Below are 27,495 nucleotides of genomic sequence, written 5' to 3'. Positions count from 1 at the left end.
CCAAAGGGGGAGGGACGATCGGTGAGAGCAAGGGGACGGGGATTGGAAATGGGCCAGAGTCGGGTGACAATCAGGATGACGGCATCTCGGACGGCTGGACGAGTGACTGGCGCGCCTGCGAGCTCGTTTCGTTGCAGCGTTGGCGCGGTCACTCCAGTGCGAGCCTCTGATCGCCATCCTCTTCCACCACCCCTCCCCTCTTTATCAGTCGCACGCGCCCCGATCCTATAATGCCCCCTCCTCCCCCAGACAGAGACGTCATAATGGGTCCCCCTCCCGTGCCCGTGCCCGTGCCCCAGCCCTTCCCCCCCTCGTCCCTCAAGGACACCAGGGACTTCGCCGACAAGTACTACAAGCTCAAAAAAAGATATGTCGACCTCGAGCAGGTGCACCTTGAGCCCCCCTCTCTCCTCTCCCCCCCCCACCCCACGCTCATCTCTCCCCAGAAAACGAAGGCCCTGGAAGACGACCTCAGCCTCTCCTCTGAGCGCAATCAGCGCATGAGCGACGAAAGAGAGTACGCCCTCTCCCCCTCCCCTCCCCCCTCTCTCTACAATCTTCCTCATCTCTCCTCCAGCATACTCCTCGACCGCATCATCGAGCTCGAGACCATCATCAGGCTCGAAAGCAACGGCGCCGAGAGCGCCCACACGCGTATCCCCTCCAATGGCAACGGCATTCCCGCCATCCTCTCCGATCCCTCCATCCCGCAACCCGCGAGCACCGCCTTGCCGCGCACCCTCCTCTCGCCCCGCAAGCAGGCCGCCTTTGCTGCAAACCTCCGCCGCGCAGCCGACGAGCTCGAATCCGAAGACGCCAACACCGATCCGATGCTTTCCTCCCGTTACATTGGCCTCCAGGCCCGCCGCCGTCGCGAGGAAGAGGCCAAGGAGCGCGAGCGCATTGAAGAAGATGCCCGTGACGTCCGTAGGCCCGCGCGCCGGCCGAAACCCGGCCCCGCCGGAGTTGGGGTTGGGGCCAAACCGGTCGATGCCGGACCACCCTCTCACCCTGGCGGCCCTCCCCCGCCGCATGCGTCGACGCCGCCCGGCACCCATACGCTGGTCTCGACGTCGGGCAAACGTATCCGGATAATTCCGCCGGCGCCGGCGCCGCCCGGTCCTCCGCCTCCGTCGAACTCCGCCTCTGAGACGAAATACGCTACTCCCTTGGCTCAGAACTCTCTCCTCGCTATGAGGAGCAACAACAACAATAACAACGGCGGTGGAAGCGGTAGCGGGACGTGGAACCGCACGGATGCGTACAGCACGCGTTCTCCCGTCTCGCCGCTGTCCTCGCTCGCCTCGGACAACGAGCCGCACTACTCGGGCGACTCTCCCGCACACCCGCGCAACGGCAGCGGAGGGGGACATCCGACGGGCTCTCCAGGCGCGTCCACCTCCTCGCAGGTGCAGGCCAACGCAGCCGCATTTGCGACCGCGGCCTCGCGGCCGTCCGAGATCCAGCGACATGCCAAGCCAAAGCGACTCAAGGCGCACACCGTGATGACCAAGTCGCATACGATCCCCACCGTGCCGCGCGACAACAAAGGGGGCCCGATACTCCCGCTCAATGTCGGTATCATGACCGTGATCAGCCTCGGCGAGGTGTGCATGCGCGAACATTTCCATACGGAGAGGTACATCTTCCCTGTAGGATACGAAGTGACCAGGTACGTCATCCTTCTTCTCTTCCGTTTCACCCCTTCGTTTCCCTTGTCCCCCTGTGTTCCGTCGTTCTCGAGGGGTTCGATTCCCTCCTGTGTACATGTTCCTCATGCATGGTTCCACCCCCTTGTCTCGTCCTTTCCTTTCCTGTCCTCTCCACCTCGCCGCGCTGCTTTGCCTTATCATCCTCATGCCCTGCCTGTTTCTTCCTCTTCCACACTCTGTGTTCCCTTCGCAGGCGCTACCACTCCGCGTGCGACGCGAACGCGGATGTGGTCTACCACTGCACGATCCTGGATGGTGGCGACGGACCCAAGTTCCAGATCATCGCTGCGGACATGCCCGACAAGCCAATTGTTGCAGGCACCGCGACCGGCGCATGGTCTGTCGTCGTTCGTGCCGCAAACCACGTGCGCAACCGCCAGCATAGCAACTCCGTGTCGGGGCCAGATTTCTTCGGCCTCGGGCAGAACACGATCAAGCATCTCATACAAGAGCTGCCCAACGCGGACCGGCTGCAGAACTATGTATGGCAAAATTTCTATGAAGGCGGGTGAGTGTTTTTGCCTTGCCCTTTTTTCTCTGTTTCCTGCCCTTTTGGTGTCTTTTATCCCCGTCTCGTGGAAGCAAGGCTTAGGATCAGTTCGCACAGGCAGCTAGGCGGGCGGCACGCGGCGGTCGTGCCCGCGCTTCCCGAAGAATATGATGGTCGTGGGGACGCAAGAGACCTCGAGGACGGCGATCAGCCAATGGAAGACATACACGCGCCTCCACCAGAACACGAGCCGCGAGATGGGAGGGCGTCCCACGGGATCCCGGACGAGTTGCCGCCGCCGCCGTATCCTCACCGCCATCATCAGCATCACCAGCAGCACCCTCATCAGGCACACCATCTCGCGCCACAGCTCCAGCACTCACACTCTCAATCGCACGCGCACCCACACGCGCATCAACATCCGCACCAGCAACAGCACCAGCATGAATACCAGCCTCACGAGCACGGTCATGAGCACCAGCAGGGGCCATCCCGCTCGCCCATCATGAGCACGCCCCGACATCCGTACGCATCGCGACACCCGCCGCCGCCGCCGCCGAGACACCAGGGGCATCCGCAGGCGTATCCTCCGCAGGCGCACTCGCGCTCTCACTCGCAATCAAGCACACACTCGTACTCGCACTCGCAGCAGTCGCACGCGAGCTCCTCCCAGGCGCAGTCATCCCAGGGCCTCTCGCACCCGCCCTCGCACCCGGATTCGCGCTCGCCGTCGGCGCACTCGCAGTCCCAGTCGCCGTACATGACAGGCGCGCCGCCGCCCGTCCCGCCCACGTTCGCGAGTATCATGAATGCGTACCCCGCGCCGCCGATCGTCGGCCGTGGGCAGGGGGGCCATGGTCGGGGGCACGACCAGGAGCATGACCAGGACCAGCGACAAGGACGCGCACGCGCACACGAGAGGCCGGGGACTGGGACGTCGGGCACCGGGTCACGGTCGGGATCGGGGTCGGGGTCGGAGCGGAGCACGGTGAACGGGAACGGGAAGAGGGCGAGGAGCGAGAGCGGTAGCGTGGGTATGAGCGATGGGGAGGGTGAGCGGTGACACGGTGAGTGATTTGCGGGCGTGGGGGGTCGGTGCGCGGTGGTGGTGCGGAGTGCGTGTTTTTATTTGTCTTTTTCTTTCTTTTTTGCTTGGCCTGCGGTCGTCGTCGTCCCCTCTCTCTCTCTCTTTGGGTTTATGTGTCTGCTCTCGTGCACGAAATAAGAAATACTCACTCGCTTGCTGCTGGATATAGGCTTGATTGTACCGCCTCGTCGTGTCTTTGACCGCTTTTTTTCAACATATCTCCGCCTCTCCTTCCCCATTCTTTTCCACTTTTCTGCGTCTTCCGTCCGTTCCGGTCCGTTCTGCTTGCGTCATCGGTCGTCGTCGTCGTTCGTATGTCGTCGTTAGAGCTGGGTGCGTTTGCTGCGGGGCTGGGCTGAGCTGCACGGCCCGTTGTATACGAGTATAGTATGAGTGTATCGCGGTTAATTGGCATCCGGCGTCGCGTCGTGTCGTTGGATGTGGGTGTTGACGAACGCGCGAGGTGCCTCTGAATTTTTCTGTTCGAGTGTTTTATCTCCTCTCCTGCGCGCAGGCACGGGGACGGTGGGGCCAGCGTGGTTATACGACGTCCCCTCGTTGGGCGACTTTGGGTATCACATGGCGGCATGCGTTTGTTTTCAGCTTCGATGACTGTGGTTCTGCGACCGTTGAGGGCCTGAGGGCTTTCTGTCAAGCGCCCGGCGGCAATCCAGGCTTGTGGTCGCAGCAGATGAGGACAAAGCCCCTGAAAATAGGGGGGTATGCCTGAGTCACATTTTTGGTAAATCCTGAAGAAAGTTCGGACAAGTGAGCCAAATCTCGCTCAAAATGTTCAGATTTGCCTCTGGTTTTGGTGCCAATATCCATAATTTTGCCCGACGGAGGCATCAGGCATCCCGGATGTCCAAAATGTTCGGATTGCTGGGATCAGGCCTCAAAAGAGCCAATTTTTCGTCGGACAACATAGATCAGGCCTTTAAAGACACAATTTTGTTAGAATCTACATTAGAATGTCATTTTTGAACTGATGATATACAAGAGAGCATATGTGAGAGTGTCTGTGAGCTCGGTGATCGATAGTTGTCGATGAGGGAGAATTTTTGTATAATCCGGAGGAATATCAAGTTGAGGATCCAGTGCCATGTCAGAGCTGGTGTCGGATATGTCGAGGATAATTTCGGTCATTGTGTCGAGCAAATGAAATGATACCAGACCGGTGCCAGATAATACTGGCATAGTAACACTGAGCTATCAAATAAGTCTATAGTGGCCTCTGACTAGTATGAGATTGTAAATCAAAAACAGGGAAGATATCTCGGGTGAACAGCTTTAGAAGGATGGTTGAACATGAAGAAAGATGAAGTAGAGACGAAGAGAGACGAGCGCGAGAGAAGCGCCTGTTCTACGTAACGAATAAAGTCGAAGCACAGCGGTTTTTTAGCTCAAGGAGTAGAAGGCCAGTCGGGTCCAGGAAGTCCCGAAAATGCTTGTGGCTCGAACCTCGTATCTTGCATACTCTTGTGTTCAAATTAAACTGGTCATTCCATTGCACCACAAGACCGATACAAAAGTTCGGACTCATCATCCATATTACTGCCAAAAGATCCGGACCCGGCATCAGCTTTTCCGCGACAACAGCCCAAAAAATCCGGACCACGGCACAGGCCTACCACCACAGCGTGGCATTTTTATCCGGACGGACTCTGGTTTTTAGGCCTTTTTTGCACGAATTTTCTCCGGATAGGGGGTCAGGCCACCTCCCCTATTTTCGGGGGTCCTATGAGGACACCTGGCTCTGCCGTGATTTTTCTGAGATTCTGATCTCTCGAAGCCGCCGCTGGATGGACACGCGGTGGATCCCACTAGAAGGTTGGGCGTATCCAGCGATCGGACTGCTAGAACGACTCCGAGGACTTTCGATCCGAGTTTGACGTTCAACTCGACTTGGTGAAACGATCTCGGCTCGTGTACGCTCTGGTTTAGCCGATCGAGAACGAGGAGATTGAGGAGTACGAAGCAAAGCAGCGATAGCACAAAAGACAGAACTACGTGACAAGATTGTAGGCAAGCATGGCCTTGGTAGCTAGGGAGGGGGGAGATGCATAAACCCAGTAAAGCAAGCTAGCACAGCCGTTAGTAGGCAGTTTGCCCGGGGACCAGAGAAACGGGTATGAGGTGGAGGAGTCAGCGTTACAGTGGCTTTGAAGCCCGGACGGACAGGCATAGGTTTGCCAACTGCGACGGTGAGTGTGAGTGAGGTTCAGCACCTTATTGTGAGGGAGGGCGGCACACTCTACGAGAATTTCCACCTGCAAGCGACCGTCAGCGCGACGAATACGAGAGGAGAGATATAGCGCTCTACTTATAGTTGCAGATCATGCATCTGTAGTTTCGTAGCATCAAGGTCAATCAGGGTGCCAGAGTGTAGCCCCATATGTTCATGTACCTTACAAATGTCTAGAAGCTTAGGATGAGAAACCTATTGGGAATTGAATTAATAATAAAACATACTGTCCTGGGCTCATCAGCGCTCTTTATCTGCACTTGACGATAGCGACACTTTCTCTGTAAAGTTCAATATATGTTATCGTTGGTCTCAAAAGGAGGAGAACGCTTAAAGCTCTAAAACATACCTGCCTGCATCGTGCGCACTGCACCATGTCTGTCTCTTCCGTGTCTGTCTCGGCCTCTTCATCTTCCGCATTGAGGGGAAGTGTTTGTCATCCTCGTCCATCCGATCTACTGACTCAGGTTCCTCCGACGCCATTTCCCAGATGACCAACGGAAAGTCGTGTTCGCCAGATAGCTGAGATAAATGAAAAAGAAAGTCGAGGAAGGCATCAGGTTTTGTGGTCGCACCTCGCAGTGGCTGGCTTGGTCAAAGCACGGGGTTGGGCTTGTGACAATTAGCTCCGTGCTTGAGCTCCTACAGCAACAAGTACCAGACGAGATGAGCCGTCGCTGGCGCATCTCGATCCATGCATTGCGGTCCGGGGTCCTGGTCCAAGCGCCCCGTGTGCATCCGGTGTAAATCTCCGTTCCGCTCCGAGCCACTTCGACCAGCGCTCTGCTTCCGCCACTGGAATCTGGATGTCGATGGATTGGCACTTTTCCAAAACAGGTCCCTTGTCGAGTTTGATCCTTGCGGACCGTAGGAGGCTCCTTCATTGTCTGATCTCTCTATTTCGATGCAGCCTCGAGCGCCCTCGCCCGTCCGCAGGCGCTTTTACCTGTGGACGGCGCAGCGCCCCGCGGTCGCTGCCTTTGCTGGCAGCGCCAGCGGACGAACGAGCAGGCGAGAGTGAGACACCCGCGCCGAGTGGTTTGTTCCATGTGTGTGCGCGGAGGCCCCTATAAGGACTCCTCCCATCGCGAGGACCGTGCTGGGTTTCGGAGTAGTATGTGGGGCTGACATTCTTTGTTCGTCCGTCCGTTCATTCATGCCTTCTTTTGGATGTCCTGTATGCGGGGTGTGTGTATGTATGATCGGTACGTGAGCTACAGGTGTAGATAGACGTGGACCTACTACGCCCATGTGTGATATGGAGTCCTTATTCCGTTCGTGGATGGTTGTGTCGCAGTCGGCTTCTACAAGGATCCAAGAGCAATCTCAAGAGTCCAGATAAGTATTACAGTTGTGTGTCCATTCGTCAGGCGCGTCCACGTCATTGTCATCGTCATTGACTCAACCCATAGACAGGAGACAGGCAGCAGGCGGCACCCGGCACGCCGCAGTGCGACTACGAGGATCCTTTGGTTTGCGAGTAAACCAACGCATACAGCTGTTCGACAATATGAGATATCATCCAGCTGGGCCGTTTAAAGCCTTGAGCTGCGAGGGGGGAGAGTCACAGCTCTCCATCTCCACTTGCAAATGTCCGCCTTCAATTCGATGTACATCGACGCCCAAACCAATAACGCGTCGGACCTGACCGAGGCGCAAGCGATCCACGACGCGGGTTTGATCATTCTGTACAACGTCACTGCGCTGGCCCTGCAGACGCTGTTTTACGGTGGGTCGCTTCTTTAGCTTGCTGGAGCGCGATTGTGGAGCGCAACGACTGACAAAGGCACCCAGGCATATACGTCGTGCTGATCCTGTTTTCTACATGGGTACTTTGGTGAGCAACAGTTCGCCCAGCGTGTTCGTTTTGGCCGTGCGCTGTCTGACTGCCTTCTCAGCCAACGCGGATTGCCGAGGGCCAACTTGATGATGCTCGTCACGATCCTCGTCATGTTCATCTCTTCGACGAGCGGCTTCTGGGTGCACACTGTGACGGTCCTGAAGAGGATCCGAAGCCTGCTCGTCGAACAGCCCGGTGAACCGATCGCAGCCAAGCTTCCATTGATCAGGGACTCGTTGCGCGGCATGGAGGGCGGCGCCTTCTACTGCTCTCTTATCAACGTGAGCGTTATATCTGTCTGCGAGTGACGTGACGGGCTTCTGACGGCCCGGGGCAGTTCATACTTGGGGATAGCATAGTCGTCTGGAGGGCCATGGTCCTGCAGCGTCATAAGTGGCAGCGCTTCGTCCTATTGTGCCTTTTCCTGTGCTCCATCGGTGAGCACAAGTGTGTGCGCTGTGCGATGCATATCGCACTGACTTCCACTCGTCTCCTGCTCGCAAGTGGTTGCCGGGGTCGTTGGGGGCAGTCAGCTTAGGTACCTAATCTCGCCCTCAGACCCCCTAGGTCAAATTATCGTCATCAGCCGCTGCGTCTACTGGGGCCTCTCTCTGGTCATCAACCTATTATGCACGTGTCTGATCGCGTGCACAACATGGTCCGTTCGCCGCGGCCCCCCCCCCCCCCCTTGCGCCCTCCACAGGACTGACAACGGCCTTCCTTTTTCATTCTAGGAACTACCGCAAGGCCACTCAGCTGATCGGCCGTCCCATGCCCTCAAGGGCGCAGCAGATCCTGACTCTCCTGGTGGAGTCTGCCGCTCTCTATTCTTTCTTATGGGTACGCAGCCCCGCCGGGACCGCTTACCGGCACGTACGCGCACGCTAACCTCCGTCTCCCTCGACGCAGCTCGCGCTCATCGTCGGCGAGTACATCCGAATACCCGGGCTCAGCAGCTTGGTGACCGACATGTTCATGCCCACATACACACACATCGCAGTGAGTGCGCCCGCGCCCTCGCCCATCCGTAGTCCCCGACGATATGATAACTCACGCACGCGCGATGACCACACGGTCAGGGCATCTACCCGACAGCCATCATCGTCCTGGTCAAAATGAATCGCTCACCATGCGGGAGCGATGTGTCCATCAAAACGATGCCGCACATGCAGTATGCCTCCCGCGACCGTTCTGCGCAGACAGACGCCATTCACCGGCCTCCCAGTCGATCCATAATCTTCTCCGATAACGACGACCTGGAGCACAATAAATATCAAACCGAGGCAGTGTGGAAGCCTTTGTGAGCGTTTCGGCAGCAGCAGTCGAGGTTCCGTGTTCTGGCCCACTTTGTATTGGTATCTATGTGTAAAACAGAAGCAGATTTTCAGACATGTTCTTAGGACGCACGTACCGATGTATCTGATAGCGACGTTGAACCAAGTTCTCATATCCAAAGGGATGACGAGAGATCGTCATTCAATTTCCATCATATTCATGCATGGAGAGCCCATAAACATACTGCGACGTGATAGGGTGCTATAAAAAACACTTGATATCACAGAGAAGAAAAAAGAACCAGATCAAAGGGTGAGAGGTAGGAAAGAGCGTATTAATAACAGCCGAACGGGAAAAGGAATGTGACAAAGTGGGGGACGGATGTATTACTTAGGACAGGTTCACCAGAAGATGATGCGGGCCAGTGGGGCGATTCAGGGCTGCTGAGAGGAACTGAAGGAACTGGAGGAGGGAAGGAGGAATCGCACGAGGGATATCAAACAGAAATTAAAAACACACACAATTGTCCGATGAATCGGGACAGAAACACAAGGGAGCCAGTTGTGAGGCCACACACGACAGACTCCTAATAAAAACACAGAAAAAGAAATCGAACAAGAAAATGCGCATGTCTGTCGCGCCGTAGGACGAGTGCATGAGCCGATATTCTTCATGGTCAACGTGAATGGGCACTCACGATGCAGAAGGACAAGAGCGTAAAGATACACACAACCCTTTGAGGAACATGAAAGCTTATGAGAATATTTCTGTGACCGTCCGCCGCCGTTCTCTCCTTGTGCTAGACGAATACCCAGCCGTCTGTGTCTGGGCGCTTTTTCCGCTCCGATCGCCACCAATTCCCTCCGCTCTGGCCTCTTCTTCCAACGCGGCGTCCAGCGACACTCGTGCCCTTGTAGGACCCACAGTCCGCCGACTACTAGAGTTGAGCGTTGGGCGCTCTGTCTCCGACCCGGAGCGGGGTGTACGCACGTTAGGCGTCGTGGCAGTGTTGGAAGTAGGCACGGGAGCAACATTCTCATTTACAGATGTCGATGAAGTCGCAGAAATCGTCCGCTTGCGAGTGTCACGCTGTTGGAGGCCATTCAGTGCGGACACCGAGACCGTCGATGGTCGAGAAAAAGTGATGTTGTTCTTCTTCGCCGACGTCGAAGCGGACTCCCCGGAATCGTTTCTGAGCATTGGGAATGCTGTCCTGTCAGGGGTAATGTTATTGGACACGGTGTGTGGCGTGAGTGCCGTCGTCGCGCTTGAAGTTGAGATATTGAAGTTGGGGTTTGCACGTACGGTGATATTAGAGGCTGTTGACACTTTGCGCCGACTCCCTTTCTCATTCCCGGATCGGTTGAGCGAAGACTCGGACGGAAGCGAGGGGAGGGGTGTCGGGATCGAGAGCGGTGGAAGTGACCGATGCCGATCCATTTTCGACGCTGCCTGATTGCGTGAAACAGGGGTTGGTGACGGATCATACTCTTGCGTGCTCCGCTGCAAGTCAGTAAGAGACAGATCCGTTCTTGAGCTTGCGGCAATCGATGCGATTGCTGCTCGATCCCGATGCTCTCTGGGCGTGTACAGTCGTCTCAATATCGCTGATGGCCCTGCGGCTGAAGACGAGTTACGCGGCGACGGATCTTGATCGGCATCCAAGTTGATTTGATCTCTACTTCGCCGATCGCGGTCCCCTCTGTCCCGAGTTCTCTCTCGGAGCATCGACGATGCCGGCCGCGCATGAATTCCGTCCGCTCGACTTGACGTTCGTTTTGGGATGTCCTTGTCCGAATCTCTCTCCCCTCTCGCCAGATCCCAGCTCCTTCTTACATCGGCGCTCCTCCTGCCATCGACACTGCTCTTGCCGCTTCCGGTACCACTACCCGTGGTCGAAGACCCACCATCTCTGCCCATGCTTCTCATCATGCCGTCATCCAGGCTTGAACCCCGAAGATGTTGCAAAGCTGTGCTTGTACCAGGTGCAGGAGCAGCCTCCCGCAACACTTTGCCCACACCGAGCAAGAAACCAGTCATCGTCCGCACAAGCTCGTCGCTCACCCGCAAACAGTCTCTGAAATCCATTCCCACATCCTTCCACAGAGCCGCCATATCGATCGCTTCCGACTCGTCTGCGACCTCGGAATCGATCTGCCGTTCCAGAGCACGATTAGTCTTTGTCCGTAGCATTCCGTTCACCTGCTCGGAAAATCGAACTATACTCTGCGCGTTGCGGTAGAGTTCTGGGATGGTAGCCGTTGTGGTTTCGCCCATACTCGGTAGTCGCGAGAGGAGAGATTCGAAGACAGACAGAGACTCGTCCATCAGTCGAATGTGCTCCACTCCCTGTGAGTCTGAAGAGGAGGGAACTTTACTTGGCCCAGAAGCTGTGATCATGTTATCCCGTGGACGATTGCGAGGTAGACCATAAGTTCGCTCCTGAAATATCGGCGCCTGTAGGGGATATGGGTGCTGCATTTGTTGTCGGGAACCTATGCCTTCGCGGTCGCGGTCCAGTGCATAGGAAGACCTGTGTGTACGTAGCCCTGGAGGCGCAGTACTAGGACCATCATTATGGTGAAACTCGGCCATCGATGTGGCAGGCCGGAGAGTAAGAGGAGCACGCTCGCGTTGCTGAGAGGAACCGTTGGGGGCTGGGGTCTGAGAATCATAGAAGAGACCTGAACGATCAGACATACGTGGGGGACCGCTGGTCCGGCTGGATCTAGAATCTTCTTCCCAGTCCACGTTAGGGTTCATACCATTGGATCTCGCTCGACGCGTCTTATCATGTGTCTCTTGACTGCCGAAGACGTCGTCCCCACCATCCCGTCTCATGCCTATTCCTGCTGCGCGCAGGCCAGAACCAACTAGTCTTGTCCCCAGCACGTTTTCCATGCTGCCTCCTCTGACAGTCTGCCTTCTGCCACTGACACTGGGCCGATCAGATTCGTCGTCGTCGCCGTCATCAACGGATGCAGATGTGGTTGAAGTGAGATCCTCCGACATCCACCGTGTCTGATGTCTCCGAGTCAATTCGCGCACAGTTGAGGCAAACCTACTTCCTCCAGCTCGTGTTGGTCGAGGAGATAATTGTTGATTGGTGCCGTACAGTGTAGCTGCGGAGGATTTAGGTGAAGGAGACCCGAGTGTAGCAATGGTATGTTGATCGCGGGATGCATGTCGGTGTGGAGTAGTAGGTTGAGTGGAATTCTGCAAGGTAGACGCAAGTCATTAAGAACATGAATACAAGTCAAGGATGGTGAAAGCTGACCCTGCCATCTCTCTCCCGGAACTCTCTTGGCAAAGGTTGCCTACTTCTCCTACCAATCGATGTGCTCGTCGGGCTTCTCCGGAGAGAAGCGACAGCAGCCAGGGCAGCGACCGTGACATCGTTCTCGTCCTCTCTTTCAGACCCGCGCTCTGAATCCGTCACGGAAACTCGCTTCCTGACCGGTTTGTTATTCGTGCTAGCTCCAGGAGAGAACACGCGGCTGCGCCCGCTGTGATGGGCTTTGGTAGGCGAGGAGGGGGCTGATGATGTTTTGGGACGAGGCGGCTGGACGGCGGTGGACGGTGGAGTAAGGGACTGATCATCTGAGGAATAGGATGTTGAGTGATGGCTTTCGCGTTCTGTCTCGGAGCCAGAACGCGTGGAGTCTCTGTGTCGACCACCAGGGTCATGAGAGTTGTAGGAGAGCCGTGATGACGAGGATGAACCTGTGAGGGGAGGCAAGGGCGTTGCGGACATGCGAAGAGCAGGCGAGGACGTGTTCAACCTGGATAGTTTGTCTAGTGCCTATATGCACAAACGAGGCGCATATATGCACGTGAGAACGTGCGCGTGTCATGAAAGGACAGGACGGGTGGAGATGCTCACGATACGGTTGCGTTGGGTGAGGCTCATGACACGCTGCAGAGCTGCAGCGTTCTCCGAAGACGCCTGCGACGAGCGCCTGCGCGTGAGCCTGGCAGTGTTATCGTCCGCATCGCTTGGCATGTCGTCGTCGGGGCTTGATGGTCTGGAGTGCACGGCATTGCTGGGGCTGGGGGAGGTGGTGGAATCAGACACAGAGCGTCTGCGGAGGCTGCCGTTGTTTTCGGTGCTGCCGCTTCCTGTCGAGTTCGTGGCAGGGGGCGAGGGAAGGCCGGAACCGTTGGAAGCTGCGCCGGGACTGGGCGGCTCTGGCAAATCAGGGATATTGACGTTCAAACCAAGGAAGATAGCAGACGAAGGACGTCTCCTGTGGGTAAAAGAGGGACGAGTTGGGCGGGATGTCATTGAACGGAGCGATCCGCGAAAAAAATCATCAAAAATGGGTTCGTTATGGAGGAGGAAAAAATCAGACTCTGGACCGCTGACGCGTTGACGAGGAGAGAAAGAAGAAATCAGAGGAAACACGTGGGGACCACCTTGCTGAGGAAAAAAGAACAGTTGAGAGGGCCTCGTGGAGCGACCAAACAGTGACCGTATGCGCCTGTGTATGCCCAAGAGACGCGGAGGAGCTGAGGACTGTCGCCAACAGCAACGGCGACGGGAGCGTTGAGGTCGACGACAAAGAGACGGTCCTGCCTCGTGGTTGCGGTGAAAGCTGCGTTGTAACCTTCCGCTACCTGCCTTCGGTCCGTGGGAACTTCCGATCACTGGCTTTTGTAGGCCTTGTAGGGCCTTGTGCCTCTTCGCGTAGCTTCGTGTGCAGCTCTCACTGCTCGTCCGCTCCTGAGCTCACGATCTGCCCACTTGGAAGCAGCTGAATCCCTACGACAACCGGTGCATCATGCGAGAAAGTTGCCTTGGCCAGAATGTACGCCGTCATGCTTTTATGTAAAATTCACATTCTCAACGTTCGCCTCTGAAAACAGCGAGCCTATGTGGCATGGCACCATACGAGCCGTTCACTCGACGTAGCAGGTAGGCGTCAGCAGACTAACGAAATGGCGGCTGAGACCTAAATCGACAACTGCCGCAAAGCCATGTAAACAACGAGACCTGTGCATCGAAACCAAATGATGATCTGAGATCCACACTCTTGCAAGCAATTGAAGGCAATTGAGCACGTTCGGTCATCTCCCCGAGAAGACTTCCCTCGAGCCGGGTAGATCCCTGTTAATACATTTTGATCCACTACGACGGATCCACATTCAATCGCATTTCAAACCAGACTCACTCGAAATCAATATCATGCACATCAGACTCAAAGTGATCCACCGGTCTGAACTGAAGGGGGAGTCTGCGTATAGCCGCTACACCTTCTTCGCTTCGCTTCACCTCTCGCGCGCGCAGACGGCACCCTCGCACTATGCCTTCTCTCTCTACTCCGAACCCCTACGCTTCCGCGCTCACCATCGTCTTGCGTCGTCATCTAGAGAGGTTGCAGATCCAGAACAGACAACTCTTTGACCCAAGCACCCCTGCTACTGCATTCCTCACTAAGGCCCTTATGAAGGCTCACTTGCTACAACTTCGAAACACTCTCTTGAAACGGCGGTGCGCAGATCTAGAGAAAAGACATCGTGAATTGACAGAGACTGACGATGGTGGACATGGCCGTCCTGTGTACTCTCAGCATCCCCCCCAGCAAGATGCTCCAGAGTCGAAGGCTCATGATCCAGACCAGGCCAACAGTATTTCCGAGATCAAACAGCGGGACGAGAGAATTGCGGAGCTCGGGAATGGCCTACGGAGCGCTTACACGGAGCTCTATGTCTATCAAGTTAATGAGGACCGTCGTGTACGCCAGATACTAGCCAAAGAGCACGGAGAGCACGCAAAGACTGTGGCGGCATTGAAAAATCTGATCTTCCGTGCAAGGTGCGAAAGCGCTATCAAAGTGACAGAGTGTGCAGAATTGGAACGATGGGCGGGGGAATTGGAGAACAAACTGGTGAAGATGGCGGCAGAGCAGGAGTTCGAGAAGGAGACGTATCGGATCCGACTGCAGCAGATGGAAGGGACGATCAAGTGGATGGGTGAGTTGGCACAGAAAAGGGCGCTAGAGGGAGAGCAGATGAGGGAGGAGATCGACATATTGAGAATGGAGAACGAGATATTCCGGAAGCAGGACGTCATTCGGCGAGAGAATGCCATCAGCAAGTCAGTGACAGCTGAGGAAGGTATCCCTCCAAAGGAGGCAGAGGGTAGCACCATTGCGGCGCATGCCGACTGTCATACCCACCTGGCATTAGCGCTGGCCGGAGAGCGACAAGCGAAGGCGACCGCGGAGCAGACGGCACAGCACCTCCAGGTAAGCAGGAAGCTCACCTGGGGAAAACATCGATTTTAATCTCCTTGTTCAACGCACAGGCCCAAATCCGTCACGCGCGAGTTCTCCAACAAAAGCACGAAAGCTTCAGACAGAAGATGATCGATCTCTTGGCCCGCATGAAGGCAGAGAAATTAGCGCCAAAAACGAACAATACTGTGGAGATGGAAGACCTCATGCTAGACGCGACGGGCCAACAGAATAACTGCCAACAACTTCTAGTCAATGCTACCGGACGGGGAGCTGGAGAGGACCTACCTCACGAGCAAAGGACCACATACGTAGAAGATACCCTCTTGAGTTCAACAGTGCAACAAGCACATACGGACTCTGGTATGCTGTCTGCTTCACCGGGCCCCTCACACATCCCTCTATCAGACCATCAGCTTCACCAGACGGGAAGGCTTATTGAGAGCATCATGCGCGACCAAGGCTCACCTGTCCCATCGCATGGATTCATGGAGCTCGCGCGCCGTATTCCTCGGTCGATGTGGCCCGAATATCTAGGCGTTCCCGCGCAAACTTGAGCAGTCAAAGAGGCGATGATGAGCCGAATTTGTGTATATACCCATTGGAATCGATTCAATCATGTGTCTACTTGCGCGTCATGGATTCTCATTTGTGCTCCCAGACCGCTGAGATGGACTTCGGTTCACTAAATGTTTATTCCGTATGTCAGGGGCATTACGCCCATAAAGTAACGAACTCACCGAGCTGAACGCGGCCATTCTATACGATATCATGCATGCACTCACAGCCACTGGGGATCTACTCGTTGTACGCACAACACTGTGTCGACTTTTTCAAGCCTTCGCCGCTGTGGGCAGTGTCAAAAGAGAATCCCCTGAGTCCTGACAGTACAATGCGTCAACCTCACCTTATGGGTATACAACGGTGATACGTCCATGAGAGAATAGGAGTATGCGCCATAGCCTCGAGTGACCGAGCCGTCGTGGAATATGTCAAGGAAGCCAAGAACAACATGAGGGGTCGCAAGGCATGTTGCGAGGCATGAAGCCAAACAAGGATCGCGCCCTCGGGCTATCCATGACTCAATAAGACGGTCGTCGTGCAATGGGTGCCATGAAGACATGGAATGGAGGGACAAGGCGGTTGCTAGGTCGAAGGCAGGAGGTTGCGGGTTGTTTTTCAGGAGCAAATGAGTGCGCTCATTGTGGATGCCGAATGAGGTAACGCCGGACTGGAGACGGCTCGGCGACACGGCTGAGCTCACCAGATTGTGAGGACCGGCCTTCCTCACGACTCTGTTCTCCTCACACTCCACTCATGATCCCCCACCCACTCGGCATGTCCTCTGCCGCCCTTATTTCCCTTCTTTTATCATCAATACCTGTCTCTGCCACCCTCGAGCACCGTGCTTCGTCCCAAGGTTACTATGACCCGCGAGACAAGGGAGGCAGCTTTCTTACAGTGCGTTTTACTTCCAAGCTTGCCCAGAAAATGCTCATTCTTCGCTCAGCAAGTACCAGGCACCTTTCCTGCTGGCCTCGGGGAGCCATTGAACGCGATCATTCTGGGGTCGTCGGACGAGACTGTGCTGGTAGATCAAGAGACTGACGGTGGTCTGCGCAACTACTTCTTGTGAGTGGGCCGGTCTGGGCGTCAGGTGTTCTATAAATGACTGGCGACGCTGCATCAGGTCGTTCGGGTTTGCTGGTGAGTGCCTCGGGCAGCACTCGGGGAGCGACCAGGGCGCGAACCTCGGTGACGGTAATGGCTCCAGTGGGTGGGATTCAGACCGTATCGCAGCCATACAGTCATTCTCACTCGCGTCATTTCTCAGAAAACGAGACGGCCGTCATTCGATGGGACTACGGAAATCCAACCTTTGGCACTTGCCAAGAAACGATCCAAGGTGGCAATCACTTCCGATACTGGGTGCAAGACGGAAAGGACGCGGATAGGTGTGAAATCTTCCGCAGTTGTACCGACTTCATCGTGTCTTACACTGCTTCAGCGGGGCCATATTTTTAGCCGTATCATATGAGCTTCCTGATAAGCGTACGTGCCATAGCGAAGCGTCTTCATGTTCCCTCGCTCATCTCGAAAAATAGAGCAACATGACATCATATACAACGGGTGCGTGCCATCCCGTCAGGTATCACGGTCCTTTTGCTAACTCAATTATGTAGATACAACCTAGCACGGTATGCTCTCCGAGTTTTCTTGATATTTTCCCGATCTCTGAACCCGCATATCTTCCAGTGATTGGCTAGTGGGGAATGTCACTGCCCAGTCATCCGTAATACCAACCTCAAACCTCACGAACCAATCAATATACTCAGGCCAGACGTCATTTGACGGGTACATTTACCAAACCAACGTACAATATGTATCTGGTCTGCTCTCAAACACGTCCGATGGTATCAATCATTATCTTTCGGTCGGTGCGAATGGAACGAATGCAGTTGATGGGTTGGTAGCATTGCTGGAAGTCCGACTATTGTCCAAGCCTTCATCTTCATCGTGAGCTCTCATAGTCTCATAGCTTTACTCCTTTCTTGACACTGTCATTGTAGGGCAAATCGACGAACATCGAACCCTTTAACAAGTTGGTTGCCTTTCTCAATCCCCCATTGTCTTGGGGTGCTCCTCTTCCTCATCTCCTCTGGATCCTCGTGGATACTATAGTCAATCATTTCCTATCACTGCACCTTAGACGGACATTTTATGCCATTCCATGCTTGCTCGCCCCCACTTGCTTCGCATGGTGTAACTCTGGATGTCTTTCCTTCATATCTTCCGCGACGACATCCGCAAATGGACCGTTTCTATTGCTCCGGCGAACGCCACGATCTACTGGTCTTGGTCGGGCGTTTTCCTACGTTTCTTCCTCTAATTCTGCATTTCCGCCAGCTTCCACCTACCTCCACCGGTGCCATCAGTATATCCTGCTGCCCCATCGCATCCATACGTATCTTCCGTACCCCTCCGACCCCATATGCATACTATACCAGCATCGAGATGAGTAGGGAGAACATTGACGATTGTAACCTTATTGACAAGATTTAGTTTAGCGAAAATAGAATATTCGACAGAAGCTTGTTCTCGTTGGTCGCTATATGCAGAGGTACGTGATTCAAAACAACACAATCGAGATGCGGCCTCGGTGAGCGTGGGGACGAAGACTCTCGAACAATGTGCTGCATCGCCTTTCAGGTCTAGGAAGAGAGGAACAACAAGTGGTATTCTGATTTAGATTTTGTGCAAAAGAGCAACTGTCATAGAAGCACTGGCACTGGAATGTGAAACTTGATGAACAGCATATGATCTGGGCCTGAATCCTAAAACGAGGCCGGGCAGTCGAGCAAAATCACTCTGCGTGATCGCTGACACGCTCTTTGGGGATGATCAGCCATAAGGAGACCATGACCGCCATCATCGCAAGCAGCCTGGCGGCAGCATCGTTACAAACAAGATATATCAAGGAAGGCTCGTTAGAAGTAACGCACAAGGGCTGCAGGGTCCAGATACCTTTCTCCTGCGCCAGGGCTCCGGCGATGAAAGGTAAAGCGGCGGCGCCTGTAGTACCAAATGCGGCAATCCAGCTAATAGAGCCGGTGAGGAGCCATCTGGGAAGGATGCGAGCCGTCTCGTTCATGACGATGGGGTAGATAGGACCCATGAAGAATCCTGTGAGAGAGATGGCGACAGCGCCGGAGATCAGGGAAGGGACGAGCCAGACAATGAGTTCCAGTCTGATTCCAGTCCCGAAGAGGTCCGTAAGCGTCATGGAAATTGCAGACCGACGGACGAGAGTTGCGCACCCGATGGCCAAGAGCATGTATATGAGGACAGCAAGGCGCTGTCCGAGCTAGGGAAGGAAAGGTTACGCGTCATATGTTGAATAACAGTATATGTGTTGAATATACCTTCTGGTTCACCCATAGCAGAGCGATACGACCCAGAGCAAGACCTGCATCCGCGCGTTCATATTTTTCAGTACTCAGGTCAGAACTTTGAGAGTGCCGCTTGCCCCCAAAAAATCCGGAAGAGATGTAGCCCGAGGAGGGGCCTCCATCTCTGAATCTTATGATATAGGTCACGATCCAGCCTGTCGATCAGTTCTAAATAAAATATCTGGGCAGGCTGCTGATGAGTTCTACACTTACCTCCAATGGTCACTTCAACGCCAACATAAGCGAGAATGAACAATGAAAGAAGGTGGACAGCCTTCTGCTTGAATATCTGTTTGTATGTATTATCTTTGCTGGTTCCATGCTCTCCGACGGCTTCTCCGATCGACTTGAAGCATTCTATAACGACCCTTCAGAGCAAGAAACCTGCGGAAAAGATTGATAGCAAACTTGCCATCCTGCGACTTGAAGCGGAAGACAGCGATGAGGAGCACGGTGTTGAGGAGGCATAAACTCAAGGAGATCAAATACTGGAATGACCAATGCTCGAGCTGAGCGAATTGAGTAGAAGCTAAAGGGGCAACCAAAGCCCCTGCACCTGCAAGATATGTAAATACATTAGATCGATAATCAGAGTGCGCGTTGGAAGGTGGACGTTCACCATATGCGCAGTGTATGAACCCTAATTTGGTCGAGGAATTTTTCACGCCGGCGACATATCCGTTGGCTTGGCCGTCCTGAGCTCAGGGAGGGGATCAGCTTTTGTGAGACTCAAGAAACTATACTGTCCAATCACTTGTAGTGCCATACCGAAGCCGCTGAGGCCAAAGGCTAGGGCAAATACGACGAAGGGCGGAGCAGGGCTTTGGATACAGTACGCCGTAGCCTGAACTAAAGAGCCTGTTTCGTAACTTTCAGACGATGATATGATGATCAGAGCAAGCCTGAAATCTTACCGAGGACTATGGTCTAGAAGCATGCATTGTGTATGAGTTCACGAAATGATGATGAAGGGTGATATTCCGGTTCAAGACCAACCTTCCCAAAACCCATCCTAGCTGTCAAAAAGATGCATGCAGCTCCTCCGATCATAATTCCCTGGCCGAAAAGGGTTATCATACCCACAATAGATTTGGGAATGGAGTTTACAAACCACACAGCCTGCCACAAAGAGCAGGGAAACAACAATATAACTAACCTAGAGATTCTCATATGGGATACATGAGATCACATCGGTGTATGAACAGACAGCACTAACATTATACACCCTCTGGATCCTTGGAAGCAATGGCCCCGTCGAACCGTCATTCCAACCTTCCATGAAGAGAGTCCAGCAGAGTGTCGCAATATGAATGTGCCCCAGCATAGGATTTACGAGTGTATGACCATAGTTCACATCAACAACAGTATTTTCAATCCGGATGCTCGTGATGTCAGGCTCGTCTACAAGTTCCACGGAGTGAGGCTCTTTTTGTTGGGTCGGTGCCCGTGCAATCAATTCGATGTCTTCCAATTGTCTGTTAAGGTCAATATTTGTACTAAAGTCCAACGAGGCCATTGGTATCCTGGGAGTTGGAAAAACTGGTGTTGTATCAGGAGTCGACAGTGACATACTATCAGGATTCAACACGAGCTTGAGGGGCATTCTTCACTCCCCTCAAGGCTAATAAGACCGTTAGTATGTGGTCATAGGACACCCTGGAAACATATATCAATCACGTCCCTTAGTTGCGAAATGCATCCAGTGACCGTAGCGGCTGGCGAAATGGTGGCTAGCCGCGACGAAGATAGATGGTGTGTAGGTATATCGGGAAAATATCGGATAAATACCCGTGAGAAATCGGCCAAATCGAAACAATCCAGCGCCGACGCCACACACCACTGACCATACTGCACAGTACGAGTATATCCCAGAAGAAAAGATTTATCAAGACACCTTCGATAAGTAAATGATATCCTGGCTTGATTAATTGTCGCTTCACGATCATGATTTGAGGACTGATCGTGACGTAGTAGAGACAGCAAGATATTGTGATACTACGATGATGGCAGCGGCCACGGTGTTTTCGTCCACAGAGCGAAGTTTCGTCGGCGCGAGCTCGAGCTGATTGTCTCTTCCCAAATATCTCAGATGGACCGTCTCGTAAGCACCCTTGACTATGCCATGAGCGAATTGCTCAAGAGGATTGGCAGCAAAATGACTGCGAGAATCATGTTGATCTGCTTCGTCCAATCACAGTGGATGTTGCTCAGCCTCAGTGTGACGTAACTCCATGGCAGGGAAGTTAGAACAGTGGTGGCAGGAACCGTCCTTGTTCTTCCTGTTTCGAAAATAGGCTCCAAGCTCGAGTATCGAGGTTCTCGGTAGCAACGACACTGGTGTTAGATATATATTCCGCTATGAACCTGACAGGTTCGAGCTTGATCCTCCCGGTGAGTACACATATATAGCTATGAACTTTGAAACGATCTGTTCAACATGATCACAGCTACCATTGATTGATCTCTCACGATCTCGTAAGCTAAATGCCAGACAAGCTGTTGGTGGAAACGGATCCCACCCTTCCCTTACGACCTCTACTACACCCTGCTGAGCATATCGACTGCGTCGATTGTGCAAGTATGTCGGCGACTGGGTCGTCTGTTCCTGCTGTTTCCTCAGACTTTTCCCCTGAAATCATACAAGTTATCGCTACGGTTGCATCACAGAGTGCTTTTTTCGGTGTGTCGCTGTCTACTCTGGCCTCCAACTATGTCTAATTTACCATCCTCGGCTATTGTAGGAATCTTTGTTGTCATTATGTTGTTTTCAACATACTTTTTGTGGTGAGTGGATCTGAGCAACCTATATCGCGCTCGGACTGAAAAAGAAGAAAGCTGCAAGGGCTTTGAGACCAAAGCCAATGTCATGATGTTGTCTGTGACAACCATCATGTTTGCAACGTCAACCACCTATTGGGCTTTCACTTTGACTATCTCAGTTATGTCTGTACAAGCTTTGTATCATCCTGACAAGATCACATTACAAGAAGGTGAATTCATTGGTGGTCTGTACATCGCGCAAATGTATCTTCCCATGATAAACGTATGATTTTCGTTTGGTAAAGCGAGAACATGGCTTACAGTGAATTTTGCAGTATGTTCTCAGCGACACTGTTGTCGCTTGGAGAGCCTGGGTTCTTTGGCAGCACAATACAAGGATCTCCATAATCCCATTCGTCCCGCTTTTGGGCTCACTTGGTACGCCCAGAGGAGGCCTATTCAATAGGCTGTAAGAGACTTACTATCTATTTTTTCTATATTAGTTTCTGCCGTTGTCAGTGCTGTATACAAAGTCAAGGGTTTCAAGTCTCAAGCTACGGACAGTCTCTTTGCAGCTTGGGTCCTGTCTCTTGCAACGAATGTGGCAGCAACAATTCTAATTGCCTGCAAAGCTTGGTAGGATCAACGCTCAGTATGTTCAACCTTCTGTTAACTCTTTATTAAAAGGCGGCACCGGCGAATGATCAAGTCTTATCTCGCTCACGGAGGTTTAAGACGAACGCAGATGGAAAAGATCTTTGCCCTTCTGATTGAGTCTGGCGCACTCTATTGCGTGTTATGGGTGAGTAGAACATGATTGTTGATAGGATTCTAATTATTGACGTTGAGCGCTAGGTTCTACTTATCACAACTCGATTTAGCGTCGTCTCTGCTCCTGAGTGTGAGCTTATACAGGACGCTTCAGTTCAAATCGCTGTGAGACAAATTATTTGTTCATCTACCGAGTCCATACCCTCAAGTCTACTAGGGTATCTACCCTACAGTCATTGTCGTCCTAGTGACTCTTCAGAAAACGGCATGGGATAAGCCTTCCGAAGATTCATTTATGAAAACTTCCAACTTGCGATTGGCCATAGCACCTGCGCTACTTACGCATCATTCGACGAGAGGACAGCGATTGGAACGATTGGATAGTGTCATCCAAATTGGATTTTACCACAACGATAACTCATCTAAGGATAGCTTTGATGCCTCGTCGAAATGGAGGTTCGTCCTTTCACCTCGACTGCAGTCACGCATCGAACTGACGGGATGCAAAATTTGGCTTATGATGATGAAGTCGGACTGCTCGAGTGTCGCACAGGGCGGGAGCCGAAGAATGAGCCATCCCAAGTCAACGAAGTGCGGATCTCATGCTCGGGTTGTGCATTGTGTGAAAGGCTGAAGTGCTGGCGATGTGTGGAAGCATTGTGCATGTCGATACAAGTATCTTTTGAATGAAATTAAGCGTACAAAATACACCACAGAAACCAATCGAAAATTCAATGACAAACAAGTAGCTCCAAGTTCTAATTGAGAATTTCGATATCTCCGTATGGTTTGGCTTTGAAATAGCTTTCGTCATATTGGTGTACACGCACGAAACCATCCTCTCCTCCAGATGCATATGCGGTTCCTGCGGGATGCACAGCGATACTGAAGAGAAAAGTTATGAGATGTGCAAAAACGTGTGACAGAAAGCTACTGACGTGTTGATAGGGCCGAAGTGGCCTTTTACTCGTCCCACTTCCTCTTCAAAGACTTGATGCCAGAATCGGGTTTCGAACTTGCCTTGCCGTAGAGATGTTGTCGTGACACTCATGGCCTCCTGTCCTCCTCCTAGCAGAACCTAAGATCGAATATTCAAGCAATATTCCAATACAATAGATGTGAAGGACGCACATAAGGCATTTTCGGCGCCAATGTGGCACTGTTCAACGGCGTTTCGGTGCTGAAAGTTTTCAAAACAGTGAGTGTCTTAGCGTCATGTATCTAAAAGATCGTCCATGTCAATTCTAGGAAAGCCAACAAGAAAGGCCAATTTCGTACCCGCGCCGTTTTATCCTTGCTGCTGGTGATAAAGTATGTACGATCCGAGCTGAGCTGGAGATCCGTGACGACGTCCATATGTGCACGCTCATTGTTGAGAACCTCCTCTCCACTCTTTGCATCAAAGAGTGCAACTTTGCCTGATTCGTGACCAGTTATGATCAAATTAGGGATGTAGGAGAAGGCGCAAACTGTGGCCTTCGAGCCGATGGGATGAAAGATTGACGCCGGCTCCTTGCTTTCTGCACGGGTAAAACATACTCGAACGCGAAGCAGATGATTTGAGGGTACCACGACTCACGATTTGTACCGTCGCCTTCCCGGTTAATATCGAAGACCCGAATGGCACCCTGGTAGCCCATCCGTTGCTCCGTGATGCAGACCACTTGGTCATCATTCTCGTTGAACGCAACCCGCTTCACTGCGGTTGGGAACTCCCACACGAACAAACACTTTCCGGTCTGTACAGACCATAGTCGCATCTCGTTATCAGCCGCACCTGACACCAAGAACCGCGATTGCGCTACGAAGACAGATCAGACATTAGGGAGTGAGAAAAAACGTCTTCGCGCACAGTCTACATCAATCGTCCAGACAGAGCCATTATGTCCTTCGTACGTGCCTAAGCGCTCTCCGTTGTGCGAAAACCAGACGTTGATGATGAGATCCTTCGAGGCTGAGAATAGGAGATCGCCCTCTCTGTTGAACTTGATCTGCGTGAGAGACCGCTCGTGGCCTGAACCAGGTAGGTTGGTGAAAGCTTCGGTAGAAAAGGTTATATCACATACCTTGTAGCAATATTGGTCGCTAGGATTTCAGAAGAAATGAGAAAATGAAAGGAGATGGTTGAAGCTGCTGCACCTCGTACCATTTTCTTTGAGTGATGCAGCTTCTAGATTTAAAGACAGACGGAGGCAAGTTAAGTTTTTGGAAGATCTTAGCGGTTCGTGACTGACAGTGCTTGATTACGTGACATATCTGTCACGCAACATAGCTTGTCCAATGTCTTCGCACACCTTCTCTCACTAAAATCTCTCTACTAGCCATTTTGAGGGATCATATTCCCATTATTCTGTGACCACAGTCTTTATGTGGCGAAAGAATGACTGCGACAATCTGGAGCATATGATCTACACTCTTACTTCCCCTCCAACACCGGCAATCATGTCGAATCGGATTGTACCCAAGCAAAGCGCCCGTTCGTAAAGCTGTAATCCCCTCCTCTTTTTTGAAAATTGGATTCACAATATAGCTAGCCTGCCTTCTTCTTTCCCGATGCCCTCCCAGTGATGTCTGTCGCTAATCTCACCGTCGCATGAGCAGACTAATCTATTTGGATACCGAGTGTCAATAACTCTGAAGTGTAGACTCACAATCTCTGACCAAGTTTCACATATCTGCCCTTTCTCAAGGTCAATTTATCTCATTTCTCCCGGTCACGCTAGTTGAGCTCGGAGATATGAGGCGAATATAGCTTCAAAGCCCGGCGTCCCTTGGTGAGAACCATAGAAGCTGCGGGAATACAAAGTATTTTCAATTCAAGCTATCACTAGCCTACTTAATTTTGTCAGGCCCTTGTCAAATCTGCAACTTGCTGACGAAATCCTAAGGGCAAATGGTGCACTTGCAATCGAGAATCTGAGCAGAAGCGAGCGAAAAGAAGACGGCTGAGCGGCCTGTATAACAGGAACACTGATGACTACGGGAATTTGAAGAACCTTGGCGAATGAGTCTTCTGCTCTTTTAAAAGCCCCCTTGTTCAGCTGATGTTTTCTGCATCAACCATGGATCCCATCGTCTCTACCCTCAGTGGTCTTGTGCTTGCAGTGACGTTGGCGTTGTTCGTGTATCGAAGATCGTCCAAGAGCAACCTTCCTTTCCCTCCTGGTCCAAAACCGAAATTCTTATCTGGTAACTTGGATGTCATTCCGAGATCTTATCCATGGCTCGGCTACGCCGCTCTGGGCAAGGAGTACGGTGCGTAGCATCACCTGCACAGTAACTTCTTCTGCTCAAAATACGAGTTCACTAAGACTAAAGCTGGCAGGTCCTATGATATATCTACGCCTCGGCTTGCAACGCAGTGTACTTGTTATCAACAGCGCCTCAGTCGCAACGGATCTCCTTGAGTCTCGCTCAGGAATATACTCTGACAGACCAAAGCAGTGGATGTACGGCGTTCTCGCAAACCATTTCCTGAATGTATTCAATCTTTCTATCAAGCACCCGCGCTTCCGGCGCTACCGCAAGTTGATGAATAGTGGCCTGAACCCGAGGGCGACGCAAGGGTATGCACCATTGATGGAGTCTGAAGTCCGCACGTTGATGCGTGGGCTGTATACAAAGCCGAACGAGCTCTCTGCGCACGTGCGCAGGAATGCGGGAGCGGTGATCTTGAAGGTCGCGTATGGTTGGACGGTCGAGACGAACGACGATTACTTCGTTAAACTGATGGAGCAAGCGGTTCATCACATGGCAAAAGCTAATGCCCCTGGAAAGTGGCTTGTCGAGGATTTGCCTGCCCGTACGCACTCCTGCTTTCATTCGGATTTCTTTTACTGATCACTGATGTCTTGTAACTCTGATATAGTGCGCTTCGTCCCCTCATGGTTCCCGGGTGCATACTTTAAGAGACGTGCGCAATACCTCAAAGAGGAATTGAGCAGGATTGATAAGGTGCCCTTCGAGTGGGTTAAGAAGCAAATGCTCGGTCATTTTATGTCTAGATATTTGGAATGTTGATCGTGTTGCAACCTCCACAGGCATCTGGTTCATTCATCGATTCCTTCACCTCTCAAATGCTTCAACCTGACGACGGCAGTACTCCGGATGCTGAAGAACAGGATATTATCAAATGGTGCAGCGGTGCTCTCTATGGCGGTGGCGCGGACACCGTACGTCTCTAGACATTGCTTACATTCGATTGTCATGCTGACATTGCCATCTGTCAAAACAAGACTGTCTCCGCGTTGGTGTCTTTCGTTGCGGTCATGGCACTATATCCCGAAATTCAAGCTCGTGCGCGAGCGGAGGTTGACGCTATCGTCGGCTGCGACCGCCTACCGACCGTCGAGGACGTCCCGCATCTGCGTTACGTTAATGCGGTGGTGAAGTAAATCCTGCGATGAGCTCCTGTGGCTCCGATGGGTATGTTGCACTTCCAGCCCCTTCTGAATGATGCTGGATTTACACAGCCCTGGGCTTGCCGCACCGCCTCACGCAGGACGATGTCTACCAGGGTTATTTCATTCCTGAAGGTACTGTGGTCCTCACGAATATCTGGTATGCGCACTCTCTTCGACCATACGCAACATGTGCTGAATACACGATGTAGGGCGATTTTGAACGACCCAGCACTGTATCCGGAGCCTGAGAAATTTATTCCTGAACGGTATCTCAGTGAAAATCCACAGCCCGACCCGCGCAAGTACGCGTTCGGATTCAGCCGCCGTGTGTGCCCAGGTATGAATTTACGTCTAAAACTCAAAACCTTTTTCACACTCACTGTCTGGACCTCCAGGTGCCCACTTTGCGGAGACCTCGTTGACCTTCACCACTTCGTCGGTCTTGTCGGCTTTGATTATCTCGAAGAAAGAGGACGCCAGTGGCAAGGAGATTGAGCCGATCGTCGAGTTTTCGTCTGGTCTTGCCAGGTTCGACTTCATCTTGCGCTTGCTTCCGCATGTCAATACTGACTTTGGGTATCTCATCTAGTCACTTGAAACCTTCATTTCAGTGTGATATCACCCCGCGCTCTGCAGAGGCTCTAGCTCTGATCCAGGCTGACGTGTAGAGACTCCGACAGCATACCTTCTTTGATACCTATACCTATACTATCGTTTAGTAAATCA

The 27,495-nt window shown here is 52.7% G+C and overlaps 13 protein-coding genes across 13 annotated transcripts; 8 read left to right on the top strand and 5 right to left on the bottom strand.

Moving 5' to 3' along the window:
* Positions 1-1,463: 1,463 nt before the first annotated feature.
* HETIRDRAFT_246222 (uncharacterized protein) lies at positions 1,464-2,371 on the top strand (the record flags this gene model as incomplete). The annotated part of the gene is made up of 3 exons (XM_009548183.1): positions 1,464-1,672; positions 1,906-2,220; positions 2,320-2,371. Coding segments are annotated over 3 exons (576 nt in total), but the record flags the coding sequence as incomplete, so codon positions are not given.
* A 336-nt stretch (positions 2,372-2,707) lies between these two features.
* HETIRDRAFT_434283 (uncharacterized protein) lies at positions 2,708-3,868 on the top strand (the record flags this gene model as incomplete). Its single annotated transcript, XM_009548182.1, has 2 exons — positions 2,708-3,317; positions 3,459-3,868. One exon carries the CDS (start codon positions 2,708-2,710, stop codon positions 3,263-3,265), a length of 558 nt encoding a protein of 185 aa, XP_009546477.1. The 3' UTR covers positions 3,266-3,317; positions 3,459-3,868.
* A 123-nt stretch (positions 3,869-3,991) lies between these two features.
* Positions 3,992-4,277, top strand: HETIRDRAFT_434282 (uncharacterized protein). The gene has a single exon (XM_009548181.1). It carries the CDS (start codon positions 4,079-4,081, stop codon positions 4,271-4,273), a length of 195 nt encoding a protein of 64 aa, XP_009546476.1. The 5' UTR covers positions 3,992-4,078; the 3' UTR covers positions 4,274-4,277.
* Positions 4,278-5,784: 1,507 nt separating this feature from the next.
* HETIRDRAFT_318936 (uncharacterized protein) lies at positions 5,785-6,418 on the bottom strand (the record flags this gene model as incomplete). Its single annotated transcript, XM_009548180.1, has 3 exons — positions 5,785-5,815; positions 5,884-6,056; positions 6,110-6,418. The coding sequence occupies 3 exons, from the start codon at positions 6,416-6,418 to the stop codon at positions 5,785-5,787; spliced, it is 513 nt and encodes a 170-aa protein (XP_009546475.1).
* A 706-nt stretch (positions 6,419-7,124) lies between these two features.
* HETIRDRAFT_444958 (uncharacterized protein) lies at positions 7,125-8,826 on the top strand (the record flags this gene model as incomplete). The annotated part of the gene is made up of 8 exons (XM_009548179.1): positions 7,125-7,263; positions 7,329-7,371; positions 7,433-7,655; positions 7,712-7,811; positions 7,879-8,032; positions 8,109-8,214; positions 8,284-8,373; positions 8,454-8,826. 8 exons carry the CDS (start codon positions 7,125-7,127, stop codon positions 8,676-8,678), a joined length of 1,080 nt encoding a protein of 359 aa, XP_009546474.1. The 3' UTR covers positions 8,679-8,826.
* A 576-nt stretch (positions 8,827-9,402) lies between these two features.
* Positions 9,403-12,934, bottom strand: HETIRDRAFT_451569 (uncharacterized protein; the record flags this gene model as incomplete). Its single annotated transcript, XM_009548178.1, has 3 exons — positions 9,403-11,333; positions 11,980-12,451; positions 12,533-12,934. 3 exons carry the CDS (start codon positions 12,932-12,934, stop codon positions 9,403-9,405), a joined length of 2,805 nt encoding a protein of 934 aa, XP_009546473.1.
* A 1,018-nt stretch (positions 12,935-13,952) lies between these two features.
* HETIRDRAFT_417931 (uncharacterized protein) lies at positions 13,953-15,442 on the top strand (the record flags this gene model as incomplete). Its single annotated transcript, XM_009548177.1, has 2 exons — positions 13,953-14,897; positions 14,957-15,442. 2 exons carry the CDS (start codon positions 13,953-13,955, stop codon positions 15,440-15,442), a joined length of 1,431 nt encoding a protein of 476 aa, XP_009546472.1.
* A 224-nt stretch (positions 15,443-15,666) lies between these two features.
* HETIRDRAFT_173565 (uncharacterized protein) lies at positions 15,667-16,008 on the bottom strand (the record flags this gene model as incomplete). The annotated part of the gene is made up of 2 exons (XM_009548176.1): positions 15,667-15,732; positions 15,793-16,008. 2 exons carry the CDS (start codon positions 16,006-16,008, stop codon positions 15,667-15,669), a joined length of 282 nt encoding a protein of 93 aa, XP_009546471.1.
* A 215-nt stretch (positions 16,009-16,223) lies between these two features.
* HETIRDRAFT_318819 (uncharacterized protein) lies at positions 16,224-17,406 on the top strand (the record flags this gene model as incomplete). The annotated part of the gene is made up of 8 exons (XM_009548175.1): positions 16,224-16,346; positions 16,396-16,517; positions 16,576-16,658; positions 16,720-16,840; positions 16,894-16,937; positions 16,991-17,015; positions 17,069-17,083; positions 17,142-17,406. 8 exons carry the CDS (start codon positions 16,224-16,226, stop codon positions 17,404-17,406), a joined length of 798 nt encoding a protein of 265 aa, XP_009546470.1.
* Positions 17,407-18,249: 843 nt separating this feature from the next.
* HETIRDRAFT_417929 (uncharacterized protein) lies at positions 18,250-20,159 on the bottom strand (the record flags this gene model as incomplete). The annotated part of the gene is made up of 11 exons (XM_009548174.1): positions 18,250-18,328; positions 18,389-18,634; positions 18,704-18,750; positions 18,809-18,852; positions 18,913-18,990; positions 19,049-19,192; positions 19,248-19,530; positions 19,590-19,693; positions 19,828-19,891; positions 19,947-19,991; positions 20,052-20,159. 11 exons carry the CDS (start codon positions 20,157-20,159, stop codon positions 18,250-18,252), a joined length of 1,242 nt encoding a protein of 413 aa, XP_009546469.1.
* A 1,160-nt stretch (positions 20,160-21,319) lies between these two features.
* Positions 21,320-22,642, top strand: HETIRDRAFT_417928 (uncharacterized protein; the record flags this gene model as incomplete). The annotated part of the gene is made up of 7 exons (XM_009548173.1): positions 21,320-21,515; positions 21,577-21,619; positions 21,671-21,878; positions 21,931-22,064; positions 22,115-22,231; positions 22,283-22,397; positions 22,451-22,642. The coding sequence occupies 7 exons, from the start codon at positions 21,320-21,322 to the stop codon at positions 22,640-22,642; spliced, it is 1,005 nt and encodes a 334-aa protein (XP_009546468.1).
* Positions 22,643-23,025: 383 nt separating this feature from the next.
* HETIRDRAFT_147751 (uncharacterized protein) lies at positions 23,026-24,590 on the bottom strand. The gene is made up of 8 exons (XM_009548172.1): positions 24,513-24,590; positions 24,433-24,451; positions 24,219-24,380; positions 23,946-24,167; positions 23,645-23,886; positions 23,498-23,587; positions 23,305-23,444; positions 23,026-23,251 (listed from the first exon to the last, which is right to left on the bottom strand). The coding sequence occupies exons 1-8, from the start codon at positions 24,513-24,515 to the stop codon at positions 23,125-23,127; spliced, it is 1,005 nt and encodes a 334-aa protein (XP_009546467.1). The 5' UTR covers positions 24,516-24,590; the 3' UTR covers positions 23,026-23,124.
* Positions 24,591-25,428: 838 nt separating this feature from the next.
* cyp35 (cytochrome P450 monooxygenase 35) lies at positions 25,429-27,437 on the top strand (the record flags this gene model as incomplete). The annotated part of the gene is made up of 10 exons (XM_009547554.1): positions 25,429-25,621; positions 25,692-26,168; positions 26,235-26,335; positions 26,407-26,538; positions 26,602-26,748; positions 26,774-26,795; positions 26,839-26,926; positions 26,979-27,106; positions 27,165-27,297; positions 27,359-27,437. The coding sequence occupies 10 exons, from the start codon at positions 25,429-25,431 to the stop codon at positions 27,435-27,437; spliced, it is 1,500 nt and encodes a 499-aa protein (XP_009545849.1).
* Between the last annotated feature and the right edge of the window lie 58 nt (positions 27,438-27,495).

This window comes from Heterobasidion irregulare (genome assembly GCF_000320585.1).
Source record: "Heterobasidion irregulare TC 32-1 unplaced genomic scaffold scaffold_05, whole genome shotgun sequence".
Taxonomy (NCBI): domain Eukaryota; kingdom Fungi; phylum Basidiomycota; class Agaricomycetes; order Russulales; family Bondarzewiaceae; genus Heterobasidion; species Heterobasidion irregulare.
The sequence above is the reverse complement of the archived record's forward strand: the minus strand, read 5'-3'. Positions and strand labels throughout refer to the sequence as shown.